General features: G+C 39.3%; 1 protein-coding gene across 1 annotated transcript; it reads left to right on the top strand.

Annotated features, from left to right (window-relative positions):
* Window positions 1–781: 781 nt before the first annotated feature.
* Window positions 782–20,483, top strand: LOC101792424 (uncharacterized). The gene is made up of 12 exons (XM_072033086.1): window positions 782–1,061; window positions 4,286–4,384; window positions 5,109–5,252; window positions 6,041–6,198; window positions 7,741–7,853; window positions 8,714–8,882; window positions 12,928–13,219; window positions 15,364–15,462; window positions 16,676–16,762; window positions 17,065–17,219; window positions 19,877–19,989; window positions 20,344–20,483. The coding sequence occupies exons 1-12, from the start codon at window positions 971–973 to the stop codon at window positions 20,462–20,464; spliced, it is 1,641 nt and encodes a 546-aa protein (XP_071889187.1). The 5' UTR covers window positions 782–970; the 3' UTR covers window positions 20,465–20,483.
* The last annotated feature ends 5,014 nt before the right edge of the window (window positions 20,484–25,497 follow it).

The raw sequence follows: 25,497 nt of genomic DNA, 5'->3' as shown, positions 1-25,497 counted from the left end.
ATGTAATGTGAGATCCCTCCTTGGCTAACGAGGTCCCCTGTTACTTTTTTCCCCTGTAGGATTGTTAGTTCACCTCATAGAAAGGTAGTTTCTACAGCTGTGTCCATTCCTGTGAGGGAGATTTATGAAACTTATTTTCCTGGAGAATCACTTCACTGTGCAGACTCAAAACCTGAGTGTTAGTGTATGCTTTTCCTCATATCATTGATCTGGAGAAGAAATGACATGTGAAGAAATGTATTCCAAAAATGGAAAAAAAAATATGTCAGGTTACTGAGCAAAAGTAAATATCTTCTAAGATGTGGCCCTTGTCAGTAGGTCCTTCTAGTTCAGTAGTTTCTAGTCTGAAACATCTAAGATGAGGATCGGATCCAACATCAAACAGAAGTGCTTAGTTCTTTTTGACAACAGTGCAGCTTGCCAATTTTAAGATACAAGTTTACATTCTGGTTTACTATTGGCACATTCTGGTAGGATACAGAAAATAAAGCATAATCACAACTTTGCTGCTGAATACGTCTTCCCAAACTAAAGGACAGCCAAAAGGTTTAAAACATGTTATTCAATTCTTTGCTTCATGACTGAACCTGAAGTAATAAGGAATTAAACACTATCTTCCTAAAATAAAGTTCTAATAAAAACAAAGTTATAATAAAAACAGAGGTATTATAAAGAGGTATCTGTGTTTTCTTCAGTTGTAGCAGAAAGAAATATGTGACAGTCAGAGAGGGTAGAAGTGAGGTAAAGAGGAAGAAAGAGAATATAGCAATCAGTGAGAGGGGAACTTTTGCTTGGCACTATCCAAACTGAGGAAGTTCAGATGTATTTTGATGTCTGTGCTGTTTCATTTGTGTCTGCTAGTATAAGGAGACCCTGCAAAGGAGTAGATTTTCTTCCTAGCTCACTAGCTTTTTTCTTCTAGTTCTTTTTTCTTCTTTTTTGTTCTGATGCTTTTTCAGCTTTACCAGCTATGACAGATGAAATAATATATGCCAATCTGAAATTTGAAAACTGCTATGAGCTGGATAATGTCCCAGAGCCTGAAGTTCCTAAGGAAAAAGGTGTAGTATCTATTAAGCTTTTATGATTTATTCTTGCTAATGTAGATAGAATGGGGAATACTTTTAACTTAATTGCATGCCCAATGGGCCTTTGTTAGCTTTTAGAAGAGTTATACTAGTTATACATGTGTCCTGTTTTTTGTTGCTTTCATTTCTACCTGAACTTTTCAGAGTTTGGAAGGTGTACCTCAAACAATTAACTTATTATTTAATGAAAATATATATTTTCATTAAATGAGTTATTAAATGAGAGTTATACTAAGTTTGACAAATAGTTCTAATTGTTTAAGCCTCAAAAAGTGTTAAGTAAATTTTTAAAGTTTATCAGATCCATTTAATTCCTTCATATGCTTACATTCCAGTTTAGAAATCAAATAACTTTAATTGACTTGATTGCTCTCCTTAAGTTCTAGCCTGAATTAATGCAGTGGTCTCTGAAATGGTTATATTTATTAAAGCAATGAATGTATTTTAAATTCTGGGAGTTCTGCTTAATTTGTGTCAAATTGCTTACAAGTGTCTGTGAAGATGAGCTCTTGATTTGAATGATGCAGCTGATGAGCACAAAGGACATATAAAGTGCAAACTGTGGAGTCAGGCTCTGGGAGCAGAGTTTACAGACAAGAGGACAAGATACTTGTGATTTAAAGAGAATTTTGTACGGAAATCTTTGTAAAATAGCAGTGTTCCTTAAGTTACAGTTTTGAATATTTCCAAAATATAATTCAGGGGCTAACAAACAAACAAACAAACAAAACAAGCATATAAACTAAACCAACAACAACAACAACAACAACAACAAAAAACTTAACTGTCTTTGCATTAAGCTCTAATCTCTTTCTTTAACATCTGATGGCAGCAATATCCTCACGTGTCCCCATATGTACTCCTACAGTGTCCCAGAGTGGAAAACATATATTTCATGAGAAAGCCCCATCCTGAGATGGCGCAAGCATCAAAATGGGGGAAGAAAGGAAAGAGAAAAACAAAACAAACAAACAAAAAAACCCACAATCTATAAATATATCCATTCTGGGACCACAAGAGGCCTACTGCAGAGGAAGGAGGACCTAGCCCAAGAATCATTTGGCTGTGCCAGATGTAGCAGCAGTAGTGTGAGGTTGCACAGTATTTTACATGGAACCTTTACTTAAAAAAACTCAATAAGGCAATACTTCAAATAAAACAGTCAAAGCTAAAACTACTCCTCAGTCTTACTTCATACTGCTCTCCAGAAAATATTTTGTATTTATATATGAAACCTCATGATCAGACCATAAAATCTTTCTTCTCATCTAAATGTTTCAAGGAATGTGGGCTATAACACTTTCAGTCTTCAGCCTGGAACTCTAGCTTTGTAGGGGTGGGAGCAATTTATTTTTGTTCTTTAACTCCAATTCATACTAGTCTACTTATAAGCCTGTCTTATTGAGTTAAATTTCTACTACTGAGGCTCTCCAGATACCTAATATTCATCTTCAGAACACGTATAGAAGCACCTTGACTGTAAAAAATATATGTGCCAGCAGTCAATGTATCCTTATGTCTTGTTAGGATGTGAAAAGCATATGGTTCTCCTGTGCAGACTTTATCTCCAATTGCCTTTTATTGCTCACTGCCTGTGAGATAAGTCTTTCAAAATAATGCAGAAGGGAAGTGTTTTTTAGTCAATGGCCTGGGTATTTCTACTTTTATACAATACTAAGTATTTATAGCCCCTCTCTAGAGTGGGGCTGTATTTTATGATGAAATGTGGGAGCCGGGAGAGAGGAAGATGTAACATATATTTAGCAAGACTTTTGTCAGTGTCTCTTGCTGATATTGTCATTTTAAAGCTGAGGAAGTAGAGGCTGGGTAGTGGGCCGTTAGGTGGGTTGAAATCTGTGTAGACTACTAGGCTCAAAGGGGAATAAATGATGTCTGAATGTCTGTTTGGTGGCTAGAAATAAGCCGAATACCTCAGGGGCTGATATTGAGACAATAGTGTTCAATCTAGAACCTGAAAAATCACACTAAGCATGTCCTCAGCAAATTTATAATGATACTAAATCAGGGGCAGTGGTTGACCAAATAAATGACAGAACTTCAATACAAAGGAACTTTGAGAAATTTGAGGACTGGGTAAACAGACACTCCATCAAATTCCACAATATGAAGCATGAAGTTGTGCAGTGGGGCTGGACTAATCCCAGTCAGTGATACAAACTGGGAAGCAATCAGGCTGTGGAGAGCCCTGCTGGAACATTTATGGTGAATGGAGGGGTTAAATATGAGCCAGCAGTGATTTACTATTGCAAACATGCTTTCATTGTAAGCTGCCTACTGAGCTACATGAACAGGATAATGGCCAGCATGTTGAAGGAAGTTTTTACTTCCTTAGATGCAGTACAAGCACATCAACACTTTGAATACTATGCCACAGTTCAAGACGTCTGGTATTTGAATTTCTTTCGATTGTTATAGTTCCTCAGCTTGAGTTTCTACAGTGTGAGGTCTTGTATTACATTCTGCTTGGGCTTGCTTCACCACAGATGTTGACCACAGATTGCACATTTCTCTTCATAGTTTCCACTCCTGTTCCTTCATCCTTTCAGTTCCTGTTCTTTAAGCACTTCACTGTCCAATTTTAAATCCACCTTTCTCTTTTCTAGACTAGCAATTTCTTCTCCATGTTTCTTTTTTTTAACTGACTTTATTGTACTAAGTCAAGCTGTTTGCAACTGTCCACAAAGCTTGTATTGTGGCAGACTTAATATCTGCCTTGGATTTAGTGCTTTCCCATTTTTATGAAATACTAGCTAGAAACCTTAAATACCAAGAATTGCCACAGGACTTTACTATGGCATGCAAATTTACCAGATTACCACAGAAATATATTGCACATCACAAATTGCCACAACAATGTATTACATATTTGTTTTAATCTTTCAGTAATTTGTTTTCTAAAGTTCACAATACCTTGATTTCACAGTTTATTGCCTTGTAAAGGACTGAGGCTGTCTACTTTCTCCACTGAGTTGCTGTGGTCTCTCAATTTCTTACGTTGTCTGGCCATCTACTACTGTGTGCAAAGACTCTCTGCAGCAGGAATATACTACCGTAATATAGAAAACAATGATTTATTAACTAACACATCACAAAGATCTCTGGAATTTAATGAAGCTAATGTGTGTTCACCATTCCCTTAGTATCACAATACCAATTCATGACTGAATTATTCCTAGGACTTCCCACTTCATCCCACTCTTGGTGGCCAGTAGTCCTGATTTTGATCACAATATGCGTGGCATTGCTGATGGGGCTGATGACTCTGGCAATTTTATGTAAGTACCACTGCATTTTTGTTTGCTGGGGGGCTCAAGCTACTGAATGATGTCAGATGGACATCTCCTTCAGATGCAATTTCTGGTTCAGCTGAGAACAGGTAAACCAAGACAACAGTAGGTCAGCCTTCCCAGATATATCCACTTGCCACAGCATCTTTGTTCTCTTCTAGATGTGATGAGGCTGGAAGTGACCAATAAGGAGAGGAGGTGGAAAGAAATGGAATAGGAGATTAACTGCTTTCTGTGGCTGCCGTTGTCTGGTCTCTAAAACTGCGTTCACAATCTTGCTGTACTGACTAATGACGGGTTAATTTCCTGTTGACAAGTTCGAGTAATTCTGGATCTGAAGGGAAAGGAAAGGCTCTGTGTCACAGTAAAGAGGCTGTTTCCTTTATTTAACATCTGTAACAATTCCAGTGTGTGATCCAGAGCTAAGTTCATGTTTTTAGAAAAGAAGCAAAGTCTGGAAAACAATACCATGGAAATATATGCTAAAATTGACACTGATTTTTTTATTAATTCATGGTCAAATGAGAAATAGAATTCCACTAGTCAAACAGCAATAACTGTAGAAATACACTATGCAAATGTTCTCCACCTCAGCAGCCCTTACAAGTAACTGTTCAGGGAGGAACATCTCTCATATTGTTTATTTTTCCCTACTAACCTGCTAAGCCATTTCCTGGTGAACAGCACAGGGAGTTTTTACTGTGAGTTTCAGTTTCCAAAGGTTCCAAGGATTACAGGACACAGATTCGAGACCTCAACATGACAAAGAATGATCTGCATGCAAATTTCTCAAAAATCCTGCAAGCAATTGGAAATCAGCTATGCTTGGGAGGAAGAAAAGATCTTCAAAATAATGGTAAATTAATATGTTTCCATGAGGTTTTGCCTTTCAATATGACAGGGAAGAAAATGAGATGTGTCTTCTGTGTCTACTCAGGTCTGCCTCCCCAGGTAAGACAGGAATATCCTAAAGTCTGAGCAGATGTGTGCTGAAGCATCAGCTAAAACAGCCTGAGAGTTTGTTTACTGTCTCCTGACTGTGTCCAGTGTAGAACTGTTTGTGAAATCAGTTTGCCACAGCTCAGTTACTTAAGTGGCATCTGACAGTGAGCCAGTGAGAGAAGCAGTTGCCTTCAGAAACTACATTCAGAGAAGTAAGAAATCCTGTTGTGACTGTTGAGAAGGGGGTTTTCATTTGTACAGATACTGTTCAACATACAAACTAACTGTCTAGGACTCCTGCTTAGTCAATGAAGAAAAACTGTCTGTGCAAGGATACAGTCCATTTCCTTCCAAGAAAGACAACTGAAATGACAAAAAATGTTTTTCACACCTGTTTTTTTCCATTGACTAAAATATGAATGCAGATGGGTTCATTCACATGAAGTGAAATCACCATTGCAGAATCCTGAAATAAATCTCATCTGCAATACCTGAATCTCCCTCAAGGCCTAATGAAATGAGATAGGCAGTGATTAAGTTTTCATCACTTTCATTACCCAGACCTTCTGGGACCTCACTGAGACTTTGACTGAATGAGGACAGTTGCAAACATCCCCATTCTATAGGAATTTTGTTGCCACAGGTCGAGAATGATCAAGGGCAGCCTAGGAGCAGCAATGGAGTGATGGTTTTCTTTTCCAGATCTAAACTGTGTGCTCTGCCCTACAAACTGGAATTGGCCAGGTGATGGTGATATGTGTTACTACTACTCTACTGAACAGAAGACATGGCAACAGAGTCATGGGTTTTGTTCCTCACAAAACTCTACTCTTCTGCTGGTAAAAGAGATGGCAAAGCTGGTATGGCCTGTTTTCTGACTCCTTAGCGTGAAAGAATCTGCCCTATTGCAAGAACAGCAGTGTTAGCCTGATGAATTTGGTTGAGGGCATAGACCGTGTACATTAGGACAGTCCCAGTTCTTCCATTACACAGCAGAGGGACTATGAAGTTAGCAGTTTCCTGGCACTTCACATATCATTTTTGTAAATGGCACTGTGAGCAGGAAATTTTCTGCAGTGTTTATGTTGCTCTGTGAAGGGCTAAGACATAGATCTTGTCACTGCCCCAAAAAATGCTGCCCTTCCAGTTGCTGGTGGTCAGCAACAGCACATCTTACCATGGCTTGCTGTGGTACTTACTACTAGAATAACTGGTGAAAGTAGGTTTATGTCTGTTTAGTCATTAATTTAACAAGTGTTATGGATCCTTACGAGGATTTGCTAAGATGTGAGTGTGAAAACCTCTTTCAACCTGTTCTCCCAATAGACAAAACATAGTTATCCCAATTTTGTGAAAGTTCTTTCCACCAGAGTTAGTCTCATGTTCTCAAATAAGAAGAAAACACTTGGAAATTAGTTGCTGAAGTCTGGCTTAACATTTTAGGAAGTGAAAAAAAACTTGGTTGGGAAGATAAAATGCCAGGTGTAGACTGAAATAATGCTTTTACCACAAGATTACAGCACACCCATTGGAAGTGAAGGCAGAAAATATATTCCAAGAGCTAGTGGTTAGAGCTTGGCCTGTCTGCCCTCCAACACATGACAATGGCAATTCTCCTCTTTATGAGCTGCATGGTGCAATGTTTCCTCCAGAATGAAGAGAAAGTAACTCTATTCTCATCTTCCCAAATTGGTTACTATAAAGATCGAGAGGTGCAGTTTGTTCTACCTTTCTTAATCAGGGCACCAAGAGAGATGAAGAAAAAAAGAAAATGGAGAAGCACCCTAGGAGTGACAATGGGAAGTGAAGGAGGAGAGCAACAGAAAAAGAAAAGAAAAAATCTTCAGAGGTTTCCCTCAAGTAGGAGGGAGAAAGGCAGCATCATTTCAGTTTACCTTCTTACCAGTTCTGGTCAGAGAATTTTTTAAGAAGAAAACATCACTAACTGCCTAACTGTAAAACCTCCTCTAGTTGTCATGTTTCAGCTTTTGGAAATTAGTAAATGGTGCTACAGCCACATGTAAATGTTCCACAAATCAAACCCAATAGTTCCTTGGAGCAGCTTTCCTTTCACTGATGAAAAGTGCTAAGGGCAAAGTAAAAGGGGAGGAATGATGCACAACTGAAAGGGAGAACAGCAATTCAGTATTTCTCTCAAAGGGTTTAGATCAGGTAGATAAGGGTGACATTGTCTTTCAGGATCGTAAGTGTATCTTTGTGATTAAAAATAGTTCTCCTATCACCTCTCCTTGGATAGCAGGCCTTTCCTTTAAGAGCAGAAATTGTCATGATAGGTTAGCAATTTGTCATTATTTATGTTCTTTGAGCAGTTTCCATCACGGTTTCCAACTTCTGAGACAATGTCTTGATTATCTATTTTGAATTATTCTTACTCTGCATAGGAACTGGTTAAAAAATTTCCTAGAACATTCTGGCTTGGATTATCATTTAGAGCTGATAAGAAAGGCTGGTTCTGGGCAGACAACACAACTGTTACAGAAGAACAAAAGTCTTGGTAAGTTTTAAAAACGTGGGCAGATATTTCCTGCAGTACATAAATTTGGTCCTCACCCACGTGCTACTCTCACTTTTTTTAACACCAAAAAGACATAGGATAACCAACTTCTATGCAATTTTTTGTGTATTCAGGGTCCTCTTTTTCCATTTCAGATTTTTCTTGGCCTCACTAGGCTAATCTAGGCACTAGTACTGGGGAGAAAAAAAGGTGCCTGACAGTTTCTATTCACAATTTAGTTTCAGACTGACCATAAATGTCATACATTTCTCTTGTATTTGATATCTTGCCTCAGTGAAGATACATGGAAAAATTCCAACAGAAAAGCATTTTGTTTTGTGTTTTTGTTTTTAATTTATTATTATTATTATTATTATTATTATTATTATTATTATTATTATTATTATTATTATTATTATTATTATTTGTTTTGTTTTGTTTTAATATAAGGCACCATTTATTTTCTAGAATCACCTCACTTCTGTTTAACATTTTATTTCAGAAATACAATATATTTTTTTTCTTGCTTTCCAGCCTGCTTTTTCATTTTTGGACAGTGTCCTCTTAACTGATACCCTACACTCAGTACACAGCAGTTAGTGTTTCTTACTGTCAAGCACAGGAAAGGTTTAGAATCCAGCCTTACAGTCTGCTGGGAGTGTTTGTTGGCATATTCACGATAAGGCCAGCCTCCTAGGTGTTATTGCATTATGTTGCTAAACTCTGTTTCTTTGTTGAGGTTATGCATTCTTTGTGAAAGATAAATGAGGACTTCTTGCAAAGACAGCTCTTTCTGAAAAGTGTGAAAATGCACAGTTTGAATGAGATGGGATAAAATAATAAAGATTTTTGCTTCATAGGACAAATCATTTACAACGTTCCCTCCTCTGTGGATATATTTACCATCATGCAATATACAGCCGTGCATGTGAAGCAGTTGATTACTATGTCTGTGAAAAGCCTGCCATCCAGTTGCAGCGACGTAACAACCACCAGCAAGAGGAATGGTTTGTCAGATCAAGAGGATTATGAGAGTTTAGAAGATATTCAACAAGGTTGATTTTTTTTTTTTTTCAAAATTATCACATAAGAATTTAAATATGTTGGGTCAGACCTAATACATTTTACCATTTTCATTTTCTTTCAGACACATGTAAAAATGTCTTCACATTAAGGAAACATACTGTGATGGGCTCCAGGAGTGATCCATGTCTGTTTTTTCAGGTTCAAAATGTCTAAACTATTACTCAGTTTTAGCCAACTTCAGTGATGGACAAAATAGGCAAAAGTGGTTGCCCAAGAAAAAGAAAAAAAAAAGCACAGTATCAAGGCAAACACATGAAGAAATTGCTCCTAGCACCATCCACTGATAACAGTCTTAATACCACTTGTTGGAACTATGCAGTTGGAACATAACACCAACTATGAGGATTAAATGCTTCCATTCAGGACAGGCTTCTGAGGTCTTGTTGGTCTGACAGTACTAGGATGGAATATACAACACACAAACACAGTCATTCTCAAAGGGTGGGCCAGGGTGTTCACAAACAGTATAAATAATGGTAACTCACCATTCACTTCTCTGTGGTAACATTTCATAGCAGTTCCTTTCAATTTGTGTTGTACCTGTTCCTGTCTTTTGCAGATAAAATGCAGGCCTTCTGCCCAGTGACTTCCCAGAGTCTCTCTTGGTCTTTATACTAGGTATACGAGAAATCTGACGTAGAAGCTGTCCTGAACATGACACATCCTTTCTTGCTAATGAAAGGCCTTTTGCCATAAATAATTTGTCATAAATAAATAAATAAATAAATAAATAAATAAATAAATAAGTCTGATTTTATTTTCTCTAACAGTAGAGTTACTGCAAGGTAACAGAAAAGATGTTTCTAGGATGTTTCTTCGTTTGTGAGATAGGCCTAAGAGCAGATAGGACTTTGTCAAAGACAGACATGCACTTTGTCAAAGACAGACATGAGCTGAGATTGACAGCTGTCCACACAACAGGCAGCCACAGAGCTACATCGTACCTTTCTGCAGCCTTGGTCTTTCAGGTGACCTTACTTCTTGTCCAAAACCACTCTCTGGTGCAGGAACTATATTTATTACTGTTAAGGCAGCTGGGGTTAGAGTAGTTTCACAGTGCACTGTGCTACTAAAACAGAAGCAGCTAGTTTTTTCTTCTCAAAAAATAATAACTAAAACACTCAAACAATCGATAAACAAACAAACAAAAACACTCCAGAGAAGGAGGGAAGGCAGTGTCCTACCTACAGTTGTTCACATACTGAAGTGAAAAATGTAGTCCAGCAAGGCTGAAGATGGCAAAGAACATATCCTAGTGGTGGTGAAACATTGTAGGATTTAAAGGTGCATTGTCTGACTGTATTTTACATTAAAAGAAATTTTTGCTCACAGAGGAAGAAACATTAGAAATTTTCTTATTATGTATCGGTTGTGATGGCATTTTTGAATCAGTAGTATACAGCAGTGTGTTTCACTTTTCTAAAATCTACTCCCCCTGCCTCCCAAGTGATAAACTCTAGCTATTGCAATTTACAAGGTCACGTTCTAGTTAATAGAGACATTTTGTTCTGACAGCTTTTATATAACGTTTACACAACTGTTATGTTCAAGTGTAGACCAAAACTTCCTGTCTTCATCTATCTTCCTTGCCATTTTAGTCTGAAGAAACAAGAAATTTTGCCTTCCTGGATCATTAAATGGACAGAGTGACGGTGAAACCTCATTCTAATGCCTTTATTAAAAACTGTTACTTCTGTTCTTGCAGCAGAATCTATTTTAAAGGGTGGCTCTGTAATAACAATAATAATAATAATAATTTAGCAGGCTGCTTATTGAATTCAGATCTATGAAAATAATACAGGAGAATGCCTTTTACGTCCTATTTTCCCTCATGAAAATTGTGTGAGATAAAAGTTATCACAAAAGATTTTCATTCTGTGCTTGAGAAGTTGTTGCAAAGACTAAAGAGGTTACTGTTTTGGAAAACTGCAGCCTAATACAGTAGCATAGACGTATTTGATTCTCAGATGTATTTTAATTCTTGTTATCTGCAGAAAAGCTCTTGACACTAAGGTGCCAAGTCAAAATTTTCAGGGCTGATGCACAAGAATTTTTGCACCATATTTAGTATGAGGCATTCATGAGGTATTATGAAGGCATCACGAATACACACTGAATGCTACACCTTTTGTATTTGGCTGCATAGGAAAACCGATTGAAAATATCCTTTACACCCAGCTTTTCCCTCACACCTTCTCTTTGCATATGGGGAACATAACTCAAGATATACATGCAGCCAGAAGTATTTCTGTTCTGAAAAAATCTACCATCTGCACAAGAAGATAGTAAGAACAGCTCAGTCATTATAGTGTATTTCCATTCTGTTGTTATTTTGCAAACAGGAAACTCTGAAATTTACACAGGAACAGGAACAGCTACCACAGAAATTCCTCTCTTGCATTTTCCTTCTGACTCACTATATCACCACAATGTGAATCACCGTGTCTGGGCAGTTGCTCTGTTACAGAGAGTCAGGCACTGTCTGAAGACATTTAAGGTCTAGATCCCAGCAGTGGAAGAAGGCAAATGACTGAGTCAGAGAGTGCGGATGGATAAGCCATTTCTGTGCTGTGACTTCTGCATACCCTGCAACAGCAGAGCGATCCGCAGTGTTGCCTTGTCTTTCTCTGACCCAGGCTGAGTGGCCATATCAATCCTGTCAAGCTCCTGGTTTCACCATCCTGTCAGTCTTTTTCTTCTCTCCCCTGCAGTTTGAACTTTTCTTTCTCCTTCCTTCTTTTCTTTTTCTTTTTCTTTTTCTTTTTCTTTTTCTTTTTCTTTTTCTTTTTCTTTTTCTTTTTCTTTTTCTTTTTCTTTTTCTTTTTCTTTTTCTTTTTCTTTTTCTTTTTCTTTTTCTTTTTCTTTTTCTTTTTCTTTTTCTTTTTCTTTTTCTTTTTCTTTTTCTTTTTCTTTTTCTTTTTCTTTTTCTTTTTCTTTTTCTTTTTCTTTTTCTTTTTCTTTTTCTTTTTCTTTTTCTTTTTCTTTTTCTTTTTTTTTTCTTTTTTTTTCTTTTTTTTTCTTTTTTTTTCTTTTTCCTTTTCTTTTCCTTCCTTCCTTCCTTCCTTCCTTCCTTCCTTCCTTCCTTCCTTCCTTCCAATTTCACTGCTGTATCACTCACTTCCTTTTCTTCTAAAGGGTTTCTATTGATCTCTTTCCACCTGGCAGTCTCTCACTCCTCAAAAGAGAAAACCCTGTTCCTGAAAGACACTTCTCAGCTCCACATATTGCTTTGCTGTGTCTGGGGAGGAGCACAGCTCTTTTCTTCTAAAATATCCCACAGAAATGACTGCACACTACCCAGGATATATATATTAACTTGTAGACTTCCTACTTGCCTGCTCACAGCCCTTCTTAACACAAAAAAAGCAAACACTGTCTATCATAATCACTCAGAATTCAATGCCAAGCTACACGGAGAGCCCTGTTAGCCTTTCTTGATAAATCAGGTACTCTCTTCCACTCCACTTGTTACTTTCCTTCTAGATATGATTTGATTATTTTTCCAGATTCAGAGAGATTAGGATTTTCCCCTAATGGTCCTCTTTCTGGATCTTCCTAACTAGTTAGCAGTCTAAAACTGCACAAGGAAGTTAGAAAAGCATGGCTTGGCATACCATTGACAGTATCTGTAACATTTATTTCATTGAAAGTTTGCAAAATAATTTCATTTTTCATTTCTTTCTTAATAGTATTTGGAAAATCAACCTATTGCTCTCAGTGCAGTTCTTGTGCTGTATTTGTGCACTGCTGATTGAACAGGTATCTTTCACACCATAACTCAAAATAGCAACTGAGAGCATTGTATTTCAAGGAGGTAGAAAATCCTAATGTTTGCTGTATTTACAGGATCAGATCAGATAGGTAGCTGAAGTAAACAGTCTTAGGCTCCAGTCTGGAACCAAGACTCCTGGTCTTCATGTTCAAGAAGGAATTACTACCCATCCTTGACAGAATAATTTTATCTTCTTAACATGTTTTCAATGTGTTACACTTCCACTGTGGCACAGTAATCGGAACAGAGCCAGCTTCCTCCGTGGTTTCATTGAAAATGCTGAAATGTAAACCATTCCCATTGCCCCAGCTTTGGTCTTGCTGCAGTGTGCCCCATCTCCCAAGTACGTTTGTTGCAGGAAAAAAGTGTGACAAGCTGGAGATGGAGGATGAGGAAGGCTACACCACATTAAATTTACGACCACCAGCTTCAGTTATTACTCGTGGATATTCAAACAGCAACAAATATCCTGCATTTAATGCTCAAGTCAATTGTGGTACAGTAGACAGTAAGTACAGATGGAAATTATTTTTCTATCTACATCAGGATGTAACCTGAATTTACATAGTCTACTCTTAATTAAAGCTCATAGAAACAGCAGAGAGAATAATAATGAAGTCTTGTGTGCTGTAGTGTCTGATGATTAAAGATACTTTTTCTGAAGTCTTTGAGATCTATATTTACTACAGTTTTTGTTGTTGTTGTTTTGTTTTGTTTTTTTCTATTTGCTTTAATACAGAAGACAAATGTTACCTTTATATAGTTTTTTTGCTTGTTTGTTTTGTTTTATTTTGGTTTTGGTAAGACTCATTTGTAACAGCAGGGCACTGCAAGAGAGGAAGACACTATAGTTTTATCAGATAATGCAGCCTTTGGAAATTGAAGCAGTTTCCTCAGTCATTGGAATTAGAAAACTACGCTGTTTATAAGGCCTAATAGTGAATGTAATCTCTTATGGGGGGTTATTTTAACTCATTTATGCTCAAAATTTTTCTATAAGCAGATTGAGAGTTAAGTAATGCAGTGGATTGTGTTTATGGAATATCTGAGCCCATAAAAAGGTGAGCTTGAGCACAGCTGCTGTTGCTCAGAATTTAACCAGCAGGCTTACATGTGAAATAAGTATTACTGATGCTCTTTAGGGGTAGAGTAGAGTAGTCAAAGACTAAACTCATATCAGTCTGATACTGTGATTTGTGACTGCTGTATTATACCCTTCCTCTAGACTTCTGAGATGAGTCTAGCTCCATTTATAAAGCCCTTTTAGGGAGTGGAGGACTGAAATTAGTTCCACGCTTGTCATCCTTTTCACCAAGCTAAACAAGTCCAGGTACTTCAGCCACCTCTCTTGACTATCTTGATGGTCCTCTGCTGGACTCTCTACAGTGAGCTGACAGGTCCCTTGACTGGAAAGCTCCACTTTGGACACAGTATTCCAGATGTGGCTTCATGGCTGCCAAGTAGACCAGCAACTACTTCACTCAAACTACTGGCTACAGTCTTGCCAATACAGCCCAGCGGTGGTCAGCTCTCATTATACAAGGGCACACTGATGACTCACATTCACTTTGTCCACCAGGACCCTGAAGTCCTTTTCAGCACAACTGCTTTTTAGCCAGTCAGTGTTCCACCTGTACTGCTGCATGGAGTTGCACTGTTAGAGGTACAGGACTTCATGTTGTTCTTTCCTGAGCTCTGCTACAATTACAGCTCATTTCTAAAATGTCTAGGACTTTGAAATGGCAGGTCTACCCTGCAGCACATCAGTCTGCAATGCAGTGTCATCTGTGGTCTTTTGAAATTGCTTTGATCAATGAGGGTTAGGACAATCTCCCTCAATTTTTGCTATGTACATGAGTTACCCAGTCTATATGGACATCTGGGCACCCCTGGAGGTTAATTCTTCTCACCTTAGAAAAGGCTTTTTCTCTGGACGTGCTAGCTCTGGTACACTGGTCTTGAAGAATAACCATTGATATATGTAACCTGAACACTAGCAAACAGATTGGGAAAAGTATTATAGAAAACTGCAGAGTTCCACTTCCCAAAAGAATTATAAATATACATGAAAATATTTTAATTGGGGGAGAGTCAGCTGTGACTTTCTGGAGGACTATATTACTGATGAGACATGGAACCCTAATAAAAATCTGAAGAAAGAGTCTGAAGAAAGATGCACAGTTTAAGGCTGAAACATTGCAAACATTTAGAAATTCCCCAATCACAGTGCCAAGAATTGATTATATATCTAACACTATATGTTGTTGTGTTTTTGTTTGTTTGTTTGTTTGTTTGTTTTCCCATTTGAGGTGGAGAGACTTAGAGCTTGTTTCATTCTTTCCAGGACTTTGGGAACTGCAAAATCTAGTCTGATCTCCTTCCTCATGACACAAGGTTTTGCTTTAAAGCATTAGAGCCTCAGTTAATGAATATTCTCAGTGGATAGACTAATATTTCTCAAAGCAAACAAACAAACAAAAAATTCCTGGAAATTCAGGACAGTGATAATAAAAACTTAGCAATAAGCAAGAAAGAAGCTCTGCATAATAGATAAATATGAAATGATTTTCTCAGAGAGGAGGCAATACCACTGTGTGGTGGTGAGAACTGGTCTTTTTGTTGCTAAACGTGTTTTTGTTGTTGTTGTTCCAGGAGTCTCTGCCTCATCTGCCAAAAGGTGGCCAGTGGCCGTTGCTTTCTTCATTTTGAGCCTGGTGCTGCTCATAGGGCTGGTGGCCTTGCTGTTCCTGTGTAAGTACTGTGTTGTCCTGGAGTACTATAATGGGAGTGAATTTCAGCAGTACTACCACTTCATCTGCCCCTGTTGACCATTCCTGCAAAGACCTATGGAAATAGTATGTCAAGAATAGCAATTTCCTATCAAATCTCCCCTCCATTGTGCATCTGCACAAGTCACTCCAGATGACTTTGATCTGCATTTACAATCTTTACCCCATCCACACTGTCCTCCAGAATAGCTTCCAGTTGCAACAATACTCCCATACTAACAGATGAAGCTGCATTTAGAGGAGTAAACGAGGAGTAAAAGACTGCACCCTTTCTCAAATTCCTAGTGTTCATAGCTAGAAGATTCATACTCTTGGCTACACTGAATAATAGTGACCCCCTGTGACTGTTACTGGAATATTTCAGTTATCATTCCCTCTTTCTTGGATTGCAGTGTTTTGTTTTGTTTTTTTTTTTTTGTTTTTTTTTTGTTTGTTTTGTTGTTGTTGTTGTTGTTTTGTTTTGTTTTGTTTTGTTTTGTTTTGTTTGTTTGTTTGTTTGTTTTTCAGGAATGACAATTTTATGATGTAATCTATGCATCAAAGTATAGTGACTGGTGAATTTGCCCAAAGATTACAACAGATTTTCTGTATGAACATTTCAATTAACAATTGAAGGTGATGCCACATTGCATATGAAAGCAGAGATAGTCTCCAGCTTCTTTTCAGGGTAGGGAAACAGTTGCAAATGCCTAGGACACTCAGGGTGTTCTGTAGTATCACAGAAGTGTTAGCTTAGAGGCAGTTGGACTATCAGTGACCCTAGATAAAATAATCTGTAGCTTTGTCTATATTACTTTGGAAAAACTCTGGGAGTGGAGATGTCACCACTTCCTTTTCTACTGCTGCACCACACTCGTGAAAAACTTTTCTTAGTGTCCAACCTGAATAGACCAAATCTCAAATTGTGGCTGACATTGCCCATTGTCATATCACTTTCTGTTGTCCAGGGCAGTTTTGCTCCCTCTTTGTAAGTGTTCTTCAGGTAGTTGTAGACAGTCATTAAATGCATATGTACTCTACTCTCTTCTCCCCTTTGAAAAACGAATGAACTGCAGATGATCTACACACACAAATCGACTTGCAAATGAAACAAACAGAAATTAAAAGAATGCCCAAAGCTACAATTTAAAACTCTTTAAAGAAAATACTCTGATAAGAATTTTCATTCACTTCAGTTTTTCAGGTTCCCAAGGATTCTGCAGGAGGAAAGAAGCTGCAGGAAATGAGGGAAGCATTGTGTTCTGAAGGGAAAGAGAACAATGGTAAAAGTGGTTATGTAAATAAACCCAAATCATCCCCTTTGAGACCCCATTGCCTGAGAGACTATACAATCACAGGGAAAATAACCTGATCACCTACTCTTTGCTATTAACTGTGATAGTATTTGAGATGTGGATATGTGCATGTTAACATGCAAAATAACTTTCACAGAGAAATAATCTTTCACAGACCCCCCAGAAGCTCAGATGATTCATGGCTACTCTTAATCTTCTTTTCCCAGACAAGCCAGCAGTTAAAATCCTAGTATTCCTTGCAGATCTGCATAATACTCTCTGTCTTTTAGAAACAAAATGTGCTCTCTGTCCAGCAAGCTGGCAAAGCAGTGGAGCTGACAGCTGCTTCTACATTTCAAAGCAGAAGAAAACATGGAAGGAAAGCCAGGAGTTCTGTTCCTCTAGAAACTCTACTCTTCTTGTGCTGAAAGATAAAGCAAAGATGGTACAGCCTTAACCCCATATATTCTTTACATCATGTGTGTTTTAACTTCAAGAAATGTGGCAGGCAGAAAATGGTTTCGTCATTTACAGTGCCTTTATTTGGTTTCTCCTGGGTCAAGTGGTCTTCCTGCAAGCTACAGGATTTTCATGTCTTGAAAAAAATTCTAAATTGTGTGTTATGAAGAATAAAAGAAAACATTTTATAAAATACCTTAATTACCTATAGGTTTTCACAGAGAAAACAAATTGCATACTAGTAGCATGGAGGGGACTCCCAGAATGCAAAATACATACTTCTTGCACCAGGGGAGTTTTAGGTTGGATCTTAGGAAGAACTTCTTTACTGAAAGGGTTGTTAGACATTGGAACAGGCTGCCCAGGGAAGTGGTGGAGTCACCATCCCTGGAAGTCTTTAAAAGACGTTTAGATGTAGAGCTAAGGGATATGGTTTAGTGGGGACTGTTTGCATTAGGTTAGAGGCTGGACTCGATGATCTTGAGGTCTCTTCCAACCTAGAAATTCTGTGATTCTGTGATTCTGTTATATCTCTCCAAAAGTTTTATTTCTGAGGGCTCCTAGCATCAAAACCACATCTACACCTGATCTAGAGTGGCTGATTAACCACTGTGCTGTCATTCATGCTGTCTTTCACCACAGTGCTGTGCAAAGTGACAGTAAACAGGCTGGGTTTTGTCTTTGTGTTACACCCTTCATCGATTGACGTTAATGATGGCAGAAAGGCTAGAGTGAAGAGGATTATATTATGATGACTAAATAGGATTTAGGGAGTTAACAGTTTTGAGTAGTCTTATTTATTTATTTATTTGTTTATATTTGCTACCTAATTATAAATCTGTGATTTGTTGGCAGGACCATATTTTCACTTATTGTAAACATATACCTGGGAACTTCTGTTTCACCAGCTATTAGGCTTATACAAAGTCCAAACCTCCTTATTTGCTTTTTGCTACCTAAAACTTTTAAAAGGAAAGACGGTTCCCTGAAAATTCTTCTTTTTTCCATATGGAGTCAGTTTCAGATGGAGGTTCTCAACTCTCTTTTATTTTAAAGCATAAAGATTGCCCATTTGGATTTTTTTTTTTTTTTTAATGAAAATCAGATAGGTAGACACAGAAGTGGGGAAGTGGTTTATAATGGAGTCTATCAACACTGAAGAACAGCAAAGCTGGTGAAAAGACTAGAAAACAGGACATATGAGGAGTCTCAGGGCACTGGTACTGTTTAGTCTGGAGAAAAAAAGAAAAGAAAAAAAACCTGAGGAATGACTTTGTCCCTCTTAACAACTACCTGGTAGGAGGTTGCAGCAAGGCGGATGTTGATCTCTTTTCTCAGGTGACAAGGGACAAGAAGTGAGGAAACATTCTCAGATTGCACCAGGGAAGGTTTAGATTGGCTATCAAAATTAATTTCTTCACAGAAAGAGTGGTTAGTCATTGGAACTGGCTGTCCAGAGATGTAGTGGAGTCACCATCTCTAAGGGTATTTAAGAGACGTGGTTGGGGTGTTTAGGTACATGTTTTAGTGGTGGACTTTGTAGTGGTAGGTGATGGTTGGATTTGATGATCTTAAAGATCTTATCCAGCCTAAATGACTCTATGATTCTATGATCCTGAGCTCAGAATCCTGGTCCACACTGCTGGGCAACACCTGAGCACCACGCCTTCAACACTGAATTCAAGAGATAATTTTGGTATGAAATATAAATCCCTGGGTCATTGGACCTCCAATGTCTAAGTGTTTGCTTTTTCTTCCATGTTTGGTATATGCAGCTGGAGTCAGACTGAAGCTAGCCCAGGTTAAGCCACCCGTAGATTTTAGATTTTGAATGAGTCCCTAAACATGCTAATAAGCAATAGTAAAGTATATGGATGATCTGAACAGGCTAAGATGATGAGGAACCTCTTAGGTAGCACTTGGACATGTAGGGAATGATTCAGGCTCCTAGGCATAGGTGTCTAGTGCAATCTGAGATGACCTGCATTGTCCTCTTTCACATTCAGGTAGTGCTTCGTAAGGGCACAGGTTCTGGGTTTTGTCTATCAGCCATATGTGAAAACTTCAGACAGTTTAAGCCATCTCAAATGGTGTTAAAGGCCTATGTTTAGGCACCAGAATCTGCCCTCTAGGCTGGGATTCATCTCACCTAACATCAGGCATCTATATTGTAAGTGGTCTGCAACTTCAAATCTATTTTCTTAGGCTCCATTGCAGTCAGTGGGAGATCTACAATACATCGCAAGCTCCACTGGCTCTGTTGGCCATATCTTTGCAGACCTTAACTGGGGCCTTGACAGTGTTCCCATGCCTATATCTGAACTTTAGATACATAAAGGTAGTGTAGATATCTAAAAGCAAGCAAGACAAAGCTTTTTTTTTTTTTTTTTTTTTTTTTTAAAGAAAAAACAGTTCTTTTGCAGATCCAGGATACATTTGTCTTGACACAGTTCAATAACTAAAGATATTTGAATGATTCTATAATCAGAGCAGTCAGCACTGTTTCATGAAAAACAAGCATAGAAACAGTTACCTATTGAGTAAGAGTTGTCTCCTTTGGCTGCAGAACCTTCTCAGCTGGAAGATATACAGCTTGGGTTTTATTTTTGAAATATTATTGTGATGATCTTTGCATTGCTACAGGTCTCTCTGCCACAGGATTCACAGTTTTATTGGGTTGGATTATCATACAAATCTGAAAGGAATGGCTGGTACTGGGAAGATGGAACAGCTCTTTCAAGAGAAGCCAAAACTTGGTAAGCCTTCGTAACTTAAGACCAGTATGGTTCTCTCCTCTGGGCTCCAGTAAACTCCATGACATTTATGATTCCTCTTTCCCATGTTTGCCACATGTGCAGTGATGAAGGAACATGTAGATCATTTTATCTGCTATAGGACTACAAATTCCTGTCCTGTGTAAGGAGCAATGAGTAACAAACTATAGCTCAGTCACAGGCCTTGGACCCCAGAAGACAACATAGTAGAAATAAAATAGCTCCAAGGGAGAAATAACTCTACATTCCAGTGGCAAATCATTATGACTACAAATCCAAATATAGAGTACATGATGTCAGTAGGACATTATTAATCCATATCTTTATATTTTCTAGGACAGTTTTATATGAACACATCTTCTGCGCTTCCATATATGGACGGATTATTTATGCCAGTAATTCCTGTTTCACAAAGCAATTCTGGATCTGTGAGAAAGGTGCTATTCATTTTGCCTGAAGAAGCACTGCAAGTAGGGATGCAGGTTCTGTCACTGTTACATATCATTTCTAGCAACCAGATGTTTTTAACATATTTTTATTTTAGTTTGTTTATCATACAGCTTTCTCAGAACAGTGATCCAAATAGGTAGATTAGTAGAGACAAAACTTTCCCTTTGCTTGCATTTTGTCTCCTAGTCTTATGAATGAGAGAAAAAATCTACAAGCTAAAAGCTTAAAACATAGGAGTTACTTTTAGAGTTAGCTACAGTCAAGAAATGATACTTGCATGACTGTCTAGAAGGTCAACCACACATTTTCTTAGATCTCTATATTTTTTAAACCTCACTTAGAATTTCTTCTTTCCTCAGCATTTTACACCTGCCAGTCATAAACCACTCCAACTACATTCTTGATGATTTTACCCACTGAATTACTGTGCATACTAACTAGTACACCCATAAGCCTTTTTTTGACCATTTTGCCTAGTCATGCCCTCATTCCTAAATCTGTTCTACCAGCTCTTCCCCTTTTTGAGATATAGGAATAGAGAAAGAACACAGATATCTATTTACCCATAAAATTCTCTTTGCATGTGTACTGATATTTATAGAAACAAAAGGACATTTGTTAGAAGAATACAGGGAATCCCTGGAAGCAATCTCTTTGAAAAGTGGAGCTAAATGTCATAGTGAGAATAAAATATTACCCAAATATAAATTCAGTGCTAATGTAAATATAATTGCTATACAAAAACAAACAAGCAAACAAAAAAAACAGCAAGGATAGCAATGATGTGCTCCATTCAGAGCTACATTCAATGAGAGCTCAAGCTAATGTGCACAAATTTTACTTATGTTCTTGTTTTATCTACATTGTTTGGGAATTCTGGAGCCCAAGGAACATACTGCGTGACATGTATTATCAAAGTACTTGTCATACTTCCTAGAATAAAATGAAATCTCTAGATTTCTCAGTGTAGTTTCATTGCATGAGTTCTTTGAAGTTCTGTGTATGGAAATAGGCATCTGTTTAGCATCACATATACAAACTTTCCTTGTATATATATGTATATACACCTTGTATGTATGTATGTATCTATATGCCTTATTTGGAAATTTCCCTGAAATAAATTTAAAAAAAATGCTTTGTCATTAATATTTATTATTTAATTTGAAAATGATCTTAAAGACTGAAGTAGTTCCTTAGTTAAACAAGCAAAAAACCCTCTACCTAATGTGCTGAAAGATGTTTGTGAACTGAATAAATTCACCATATTCAGTAGGGCCAAGTCCCAATTTATCAGTACTAGAGGTTTTCAAGATTATTCTGTTCTGTGATTCTGTTTTACGAGCTAACAGCTGAACTAACTAGAATTCCTTACCATTGCAATAGGAAGTGCATGCCTGAAAGTAAGATACAATGTTTCATCTGGTAGATATGGAGATAGTAGGTGGGGACAAAGAGTGGAATAAAGCCCTCATATTCCATGAGGAAATGGTTAGCAAACTGCTTATCCACTTAGATGTATGCAAGTCTACATGTATGAGGACAGATTGGATCCACCTGAGGGTACTGAGGGAGCTGCTGGAAGTGCTTGCCAAGCTGACTTCCATCATTTATCAGCAGTCCTGGCTATCAGGGGAGATCCCAGTCAACTGGTGGCTAGCAAATGTGACACCCATCTACAAGCAGGGCCAGAAAGAGGATCTGGAAAGCTACAGGTCTGTCAGTCTGACCTTGGTACCGGGAAAGCTCATGGGGCACATGATCTTGAGTGCCATCACACAGCACTTACAGGACAACCAGGTGATCAGGTCCAGTCAGCATGGGTTTATAAAAGTCAGGTCCTGATCAATAGACCTGATCTACTTCTACAGCAAAGTGATGCGCTCAGTGGATGACAGATAGGCTGTGGAAGTGGTACCTAGACTTCAGTAAGGCTTTTGAAACCATTTCTGACAGCATTTTCCTGAAGAAGCTGGCTGCTCAAGTCTTGGATGGGTGTACGCTTTATTGGGTTAATAATTGTCTGGGTGGCCTGGCTTGAAGAGTCATGGTGAATGGAGTTAAATCCAGATGGAGATCAGTCACTAGTGGTGTCACCCAGGGCTCAGTACTGGGGCCAGTTCTCTTCAATATCTTCATCAGTGATCTGGACAAGAGGATCAAGTGCACTCTCAGTAATTTTGCAGATGACACCAAGTTAGGTGCAAGCGCTGATCTGCTCGAGGGTAGGAAGGTGCTCTGCACAGGGATCTGGATAGGCTGGACTGATGGGCCAAGGCCAACTGTATGAAGTTCAACAAGGCCAAGTGCCAGGTCCTGCACTTGGGGCACACAATCCTGTAGCAGTACTACAGGCTGGGAGATGAGTGGCTGGAAAGCTGCCTGGCAGAAAAGGACCTGGTATATTGGTCAATAGCTAGTTGAATGTGAGCCAGCAGTGTGCTCAGGTGACCAAGAAAGCCAACAGCACCTCTGTCTTGTTCCCGCGGATTCATACTTACTTTCTGCCAGTGCTGGTTAGAGCACTGGAGGCAACTAACAGAAACTGTAATAAGGGAAATCCTAATAAGACATAAGGAGAAAATTCTTCACTGTGTATGTGGTCAAACAGGAATGGGTATCCAGGAAGTCTTGGAGATCTCCATTCTTGAAGACACTGTGAATTTGACTGGACAAGTCCTTAGAATCATAGAAACACAAGGTTGGAAAATACCTACAAGATCATCTACTCCAACTGTCCTCCTATCACTAATACTACCCACTAAGCTATTAAATCATATCTCGTAGCACCTCATCCAGGCGCTTCTTGAACATCACGAGTGACGGTGACTCCACTCTGGGCAGGCCGTTCCAGTTCCTGAACACTCTTTGAGAGAAAAAGTTTTTCCTGATATCTAATCTAAATCTCCCCAGGCACAACTTGAGGCCATTTCCTCAAGTCCTATCATTAGTTATCTGGGAGAAGAGGCCAACCCCCTCTTCATCACAACATCCCTTCAGGAAGTGGTAGAGTGCAATGAGGTCTCCCCCGAGCCTCCTCCAGACTTAACAATCCCAGCTCCCTCAGCTGCTCCTCATAAGACTTGTGCTCCAGACCCCTCACCAGTTTTGTTGCCCTTCTCTGGACACATTTCAGGTCCTCGATATCTTTCTTGTAGTGAGGGGCACAAAACTGAACACAGTACTAGAGACGGGGACTCACCAGGGCTGAGTACAGGGGGACAATCACTTCCCTAGACCTGCTGGCCACACTGTTTCTGATACAAGCCAGGATGCTGTTGGCCTTCTTGGCCACCTGAGCACACTGCTGGCTCATATTCAGCCAACTATCAACTGATACTCTCAGGTCCTTCTCTGCCAGGCAGCTTTCCAGCCACTCATCCCTTATCCTGTACTGCTGCTTGGGGTTGTTGTGGCCAAAATGCAGGACCTGGCACTTGGCCTTGTTGAATCTCATCCCATTCACCTCAGCCCATCAGTCCAGCCTATCCAGATCCCTCTGAAGGGTCACCCTACCCTCAGGCAGATCAACATTACCTCCCAACCTGGTGTCGTCTGCAAACTTACTGAGGGTACACTCGATCCCCTTATCTAGGTCATCAATAACGATATTAAACAAGATAAGCCCCAGTACCAACCCCTGGGGGACACCACTTGTAATGGGATGCCAACTGGACTTAACTCCATTAATCACTACCCGCTGGGCATGGCCCTCCAGACAGTTCTTTACCTAGAGAAGAGTATACCTGTCCAGGCCATGGGCAGCCAGTTTCCCCAGGAGAATACTGTGGGAGACCGTGTCAGAGGCTTTTCTGAAGACCAGGTAGACTGCATTAACATCCTCCCTACCAGACAGCTCACCCGGTCATAGAAGGAGATAAGGTTGGACAAGCATGACTTGCCTTTCATGAACCCATGCTGGCTGGGTCTGATTCCCTGGATGCCATGCACATGCCATGTGATCTCACCCAAGATGATTTTCTCCATAGCTTTCCCTGGAAATGAGGTCAGGTTGACAGCCCTGTAGTTCCCCAGATCCTCCTTATGGCTCTTCTTGTAGATAGGAGTCACATCACCAAGCCTCCAATCCCCTGGGACCTCTCCAGGTAAGAAGGAATGCTCATAGATGGTGGAAAGCGGCTTGGCAACTACCTCTGCCAGCTCCCTCAGCACCCTGGGGTGGAGCCCATCTGGTCCCATGGTCTGGTCCCATGGACTCGTGATGTTCCAGATGGAGGAGCAGGTCTCTAACTGTCTCTGCCTGAATGACAAGGAGCGATTCTCTACCTGAATCACAAGGGACTTCCAGGTCAGTGTGTGAAGTACCCTGAGGATAACTGATCTGACTGTTAAAGACAGATGTAAGAAGGTGTTGAGAACCTCAGCCTTTTCCTTATCCTCAGTGATCACATTCCCTTCTGCACCAAGGAAATTATGGAAATTGTCCTTGGTTCTTCTCTTACTGTTAATATATTTGTAAAAGGATTTCTTGTTCTCTTTTACTGCAGTGGCCACTCTGAGTTCAAGCTGGGCTTTTGCCTTTCTAACTTCCTCCCTGCATGTCTTCTTTGTAGTCTCCCCAAGTATCCAGTCCCTTCTTCCAGAGGATGTATATTCTCTTTTTCTCACAGACTCTCAACAGAAGTTCCTGGTTCATCCACGTCAGTCTTCTTCCCTTTTGGCTTACAGGACTCAGGAACAGCCTGCTCCTGGACCTTTAAGATTTCCGTCCTGAGGAGTGTCCAGGCTTTCTGGACCCCTTTGCCCTTCAGGAGTGAATCCCAAGGGACCCCTGCAACAAGTGTCCAGAACAGGTCTAAGTCCACCCTCCAGAAGTTCAAGATGGCAGTTTTGTTAGTTACCCTTCTGACATCACCAAGAATAAAAAACTCTACCATTTCATGGTCACTCTGACAAATACAGTCCCCAACCTTCACATCTCCCACCAGTCCTTCTCTGTTAGTGAAGAGCAGGTCTAGTGGGGCACTTCGCTTGGTAGGCTCTTGTACCAGCTGTGTCAGGAAGCTGTCTTCCACACACTCT

The sequence above is a fragment of the Anas platyrhynchos genome, chromosome 1, assembly GCF_047663525.1.
Source record: "Anas platyrhynchos isolate ZD024472 breed Pekin duck chromosome 1, IASCAAS_PekinDuck_T2T, whole genome shotgun sequence".
Lineage (NCBI taxonomy): Eukaryota > Metazoa > Chordata > Aves > Anseriformes > Anatidae > Anas > Anas platyrhynchos.
This window is presented reverse-complemented; position numbering and strand designations above follow the sequence as displayed.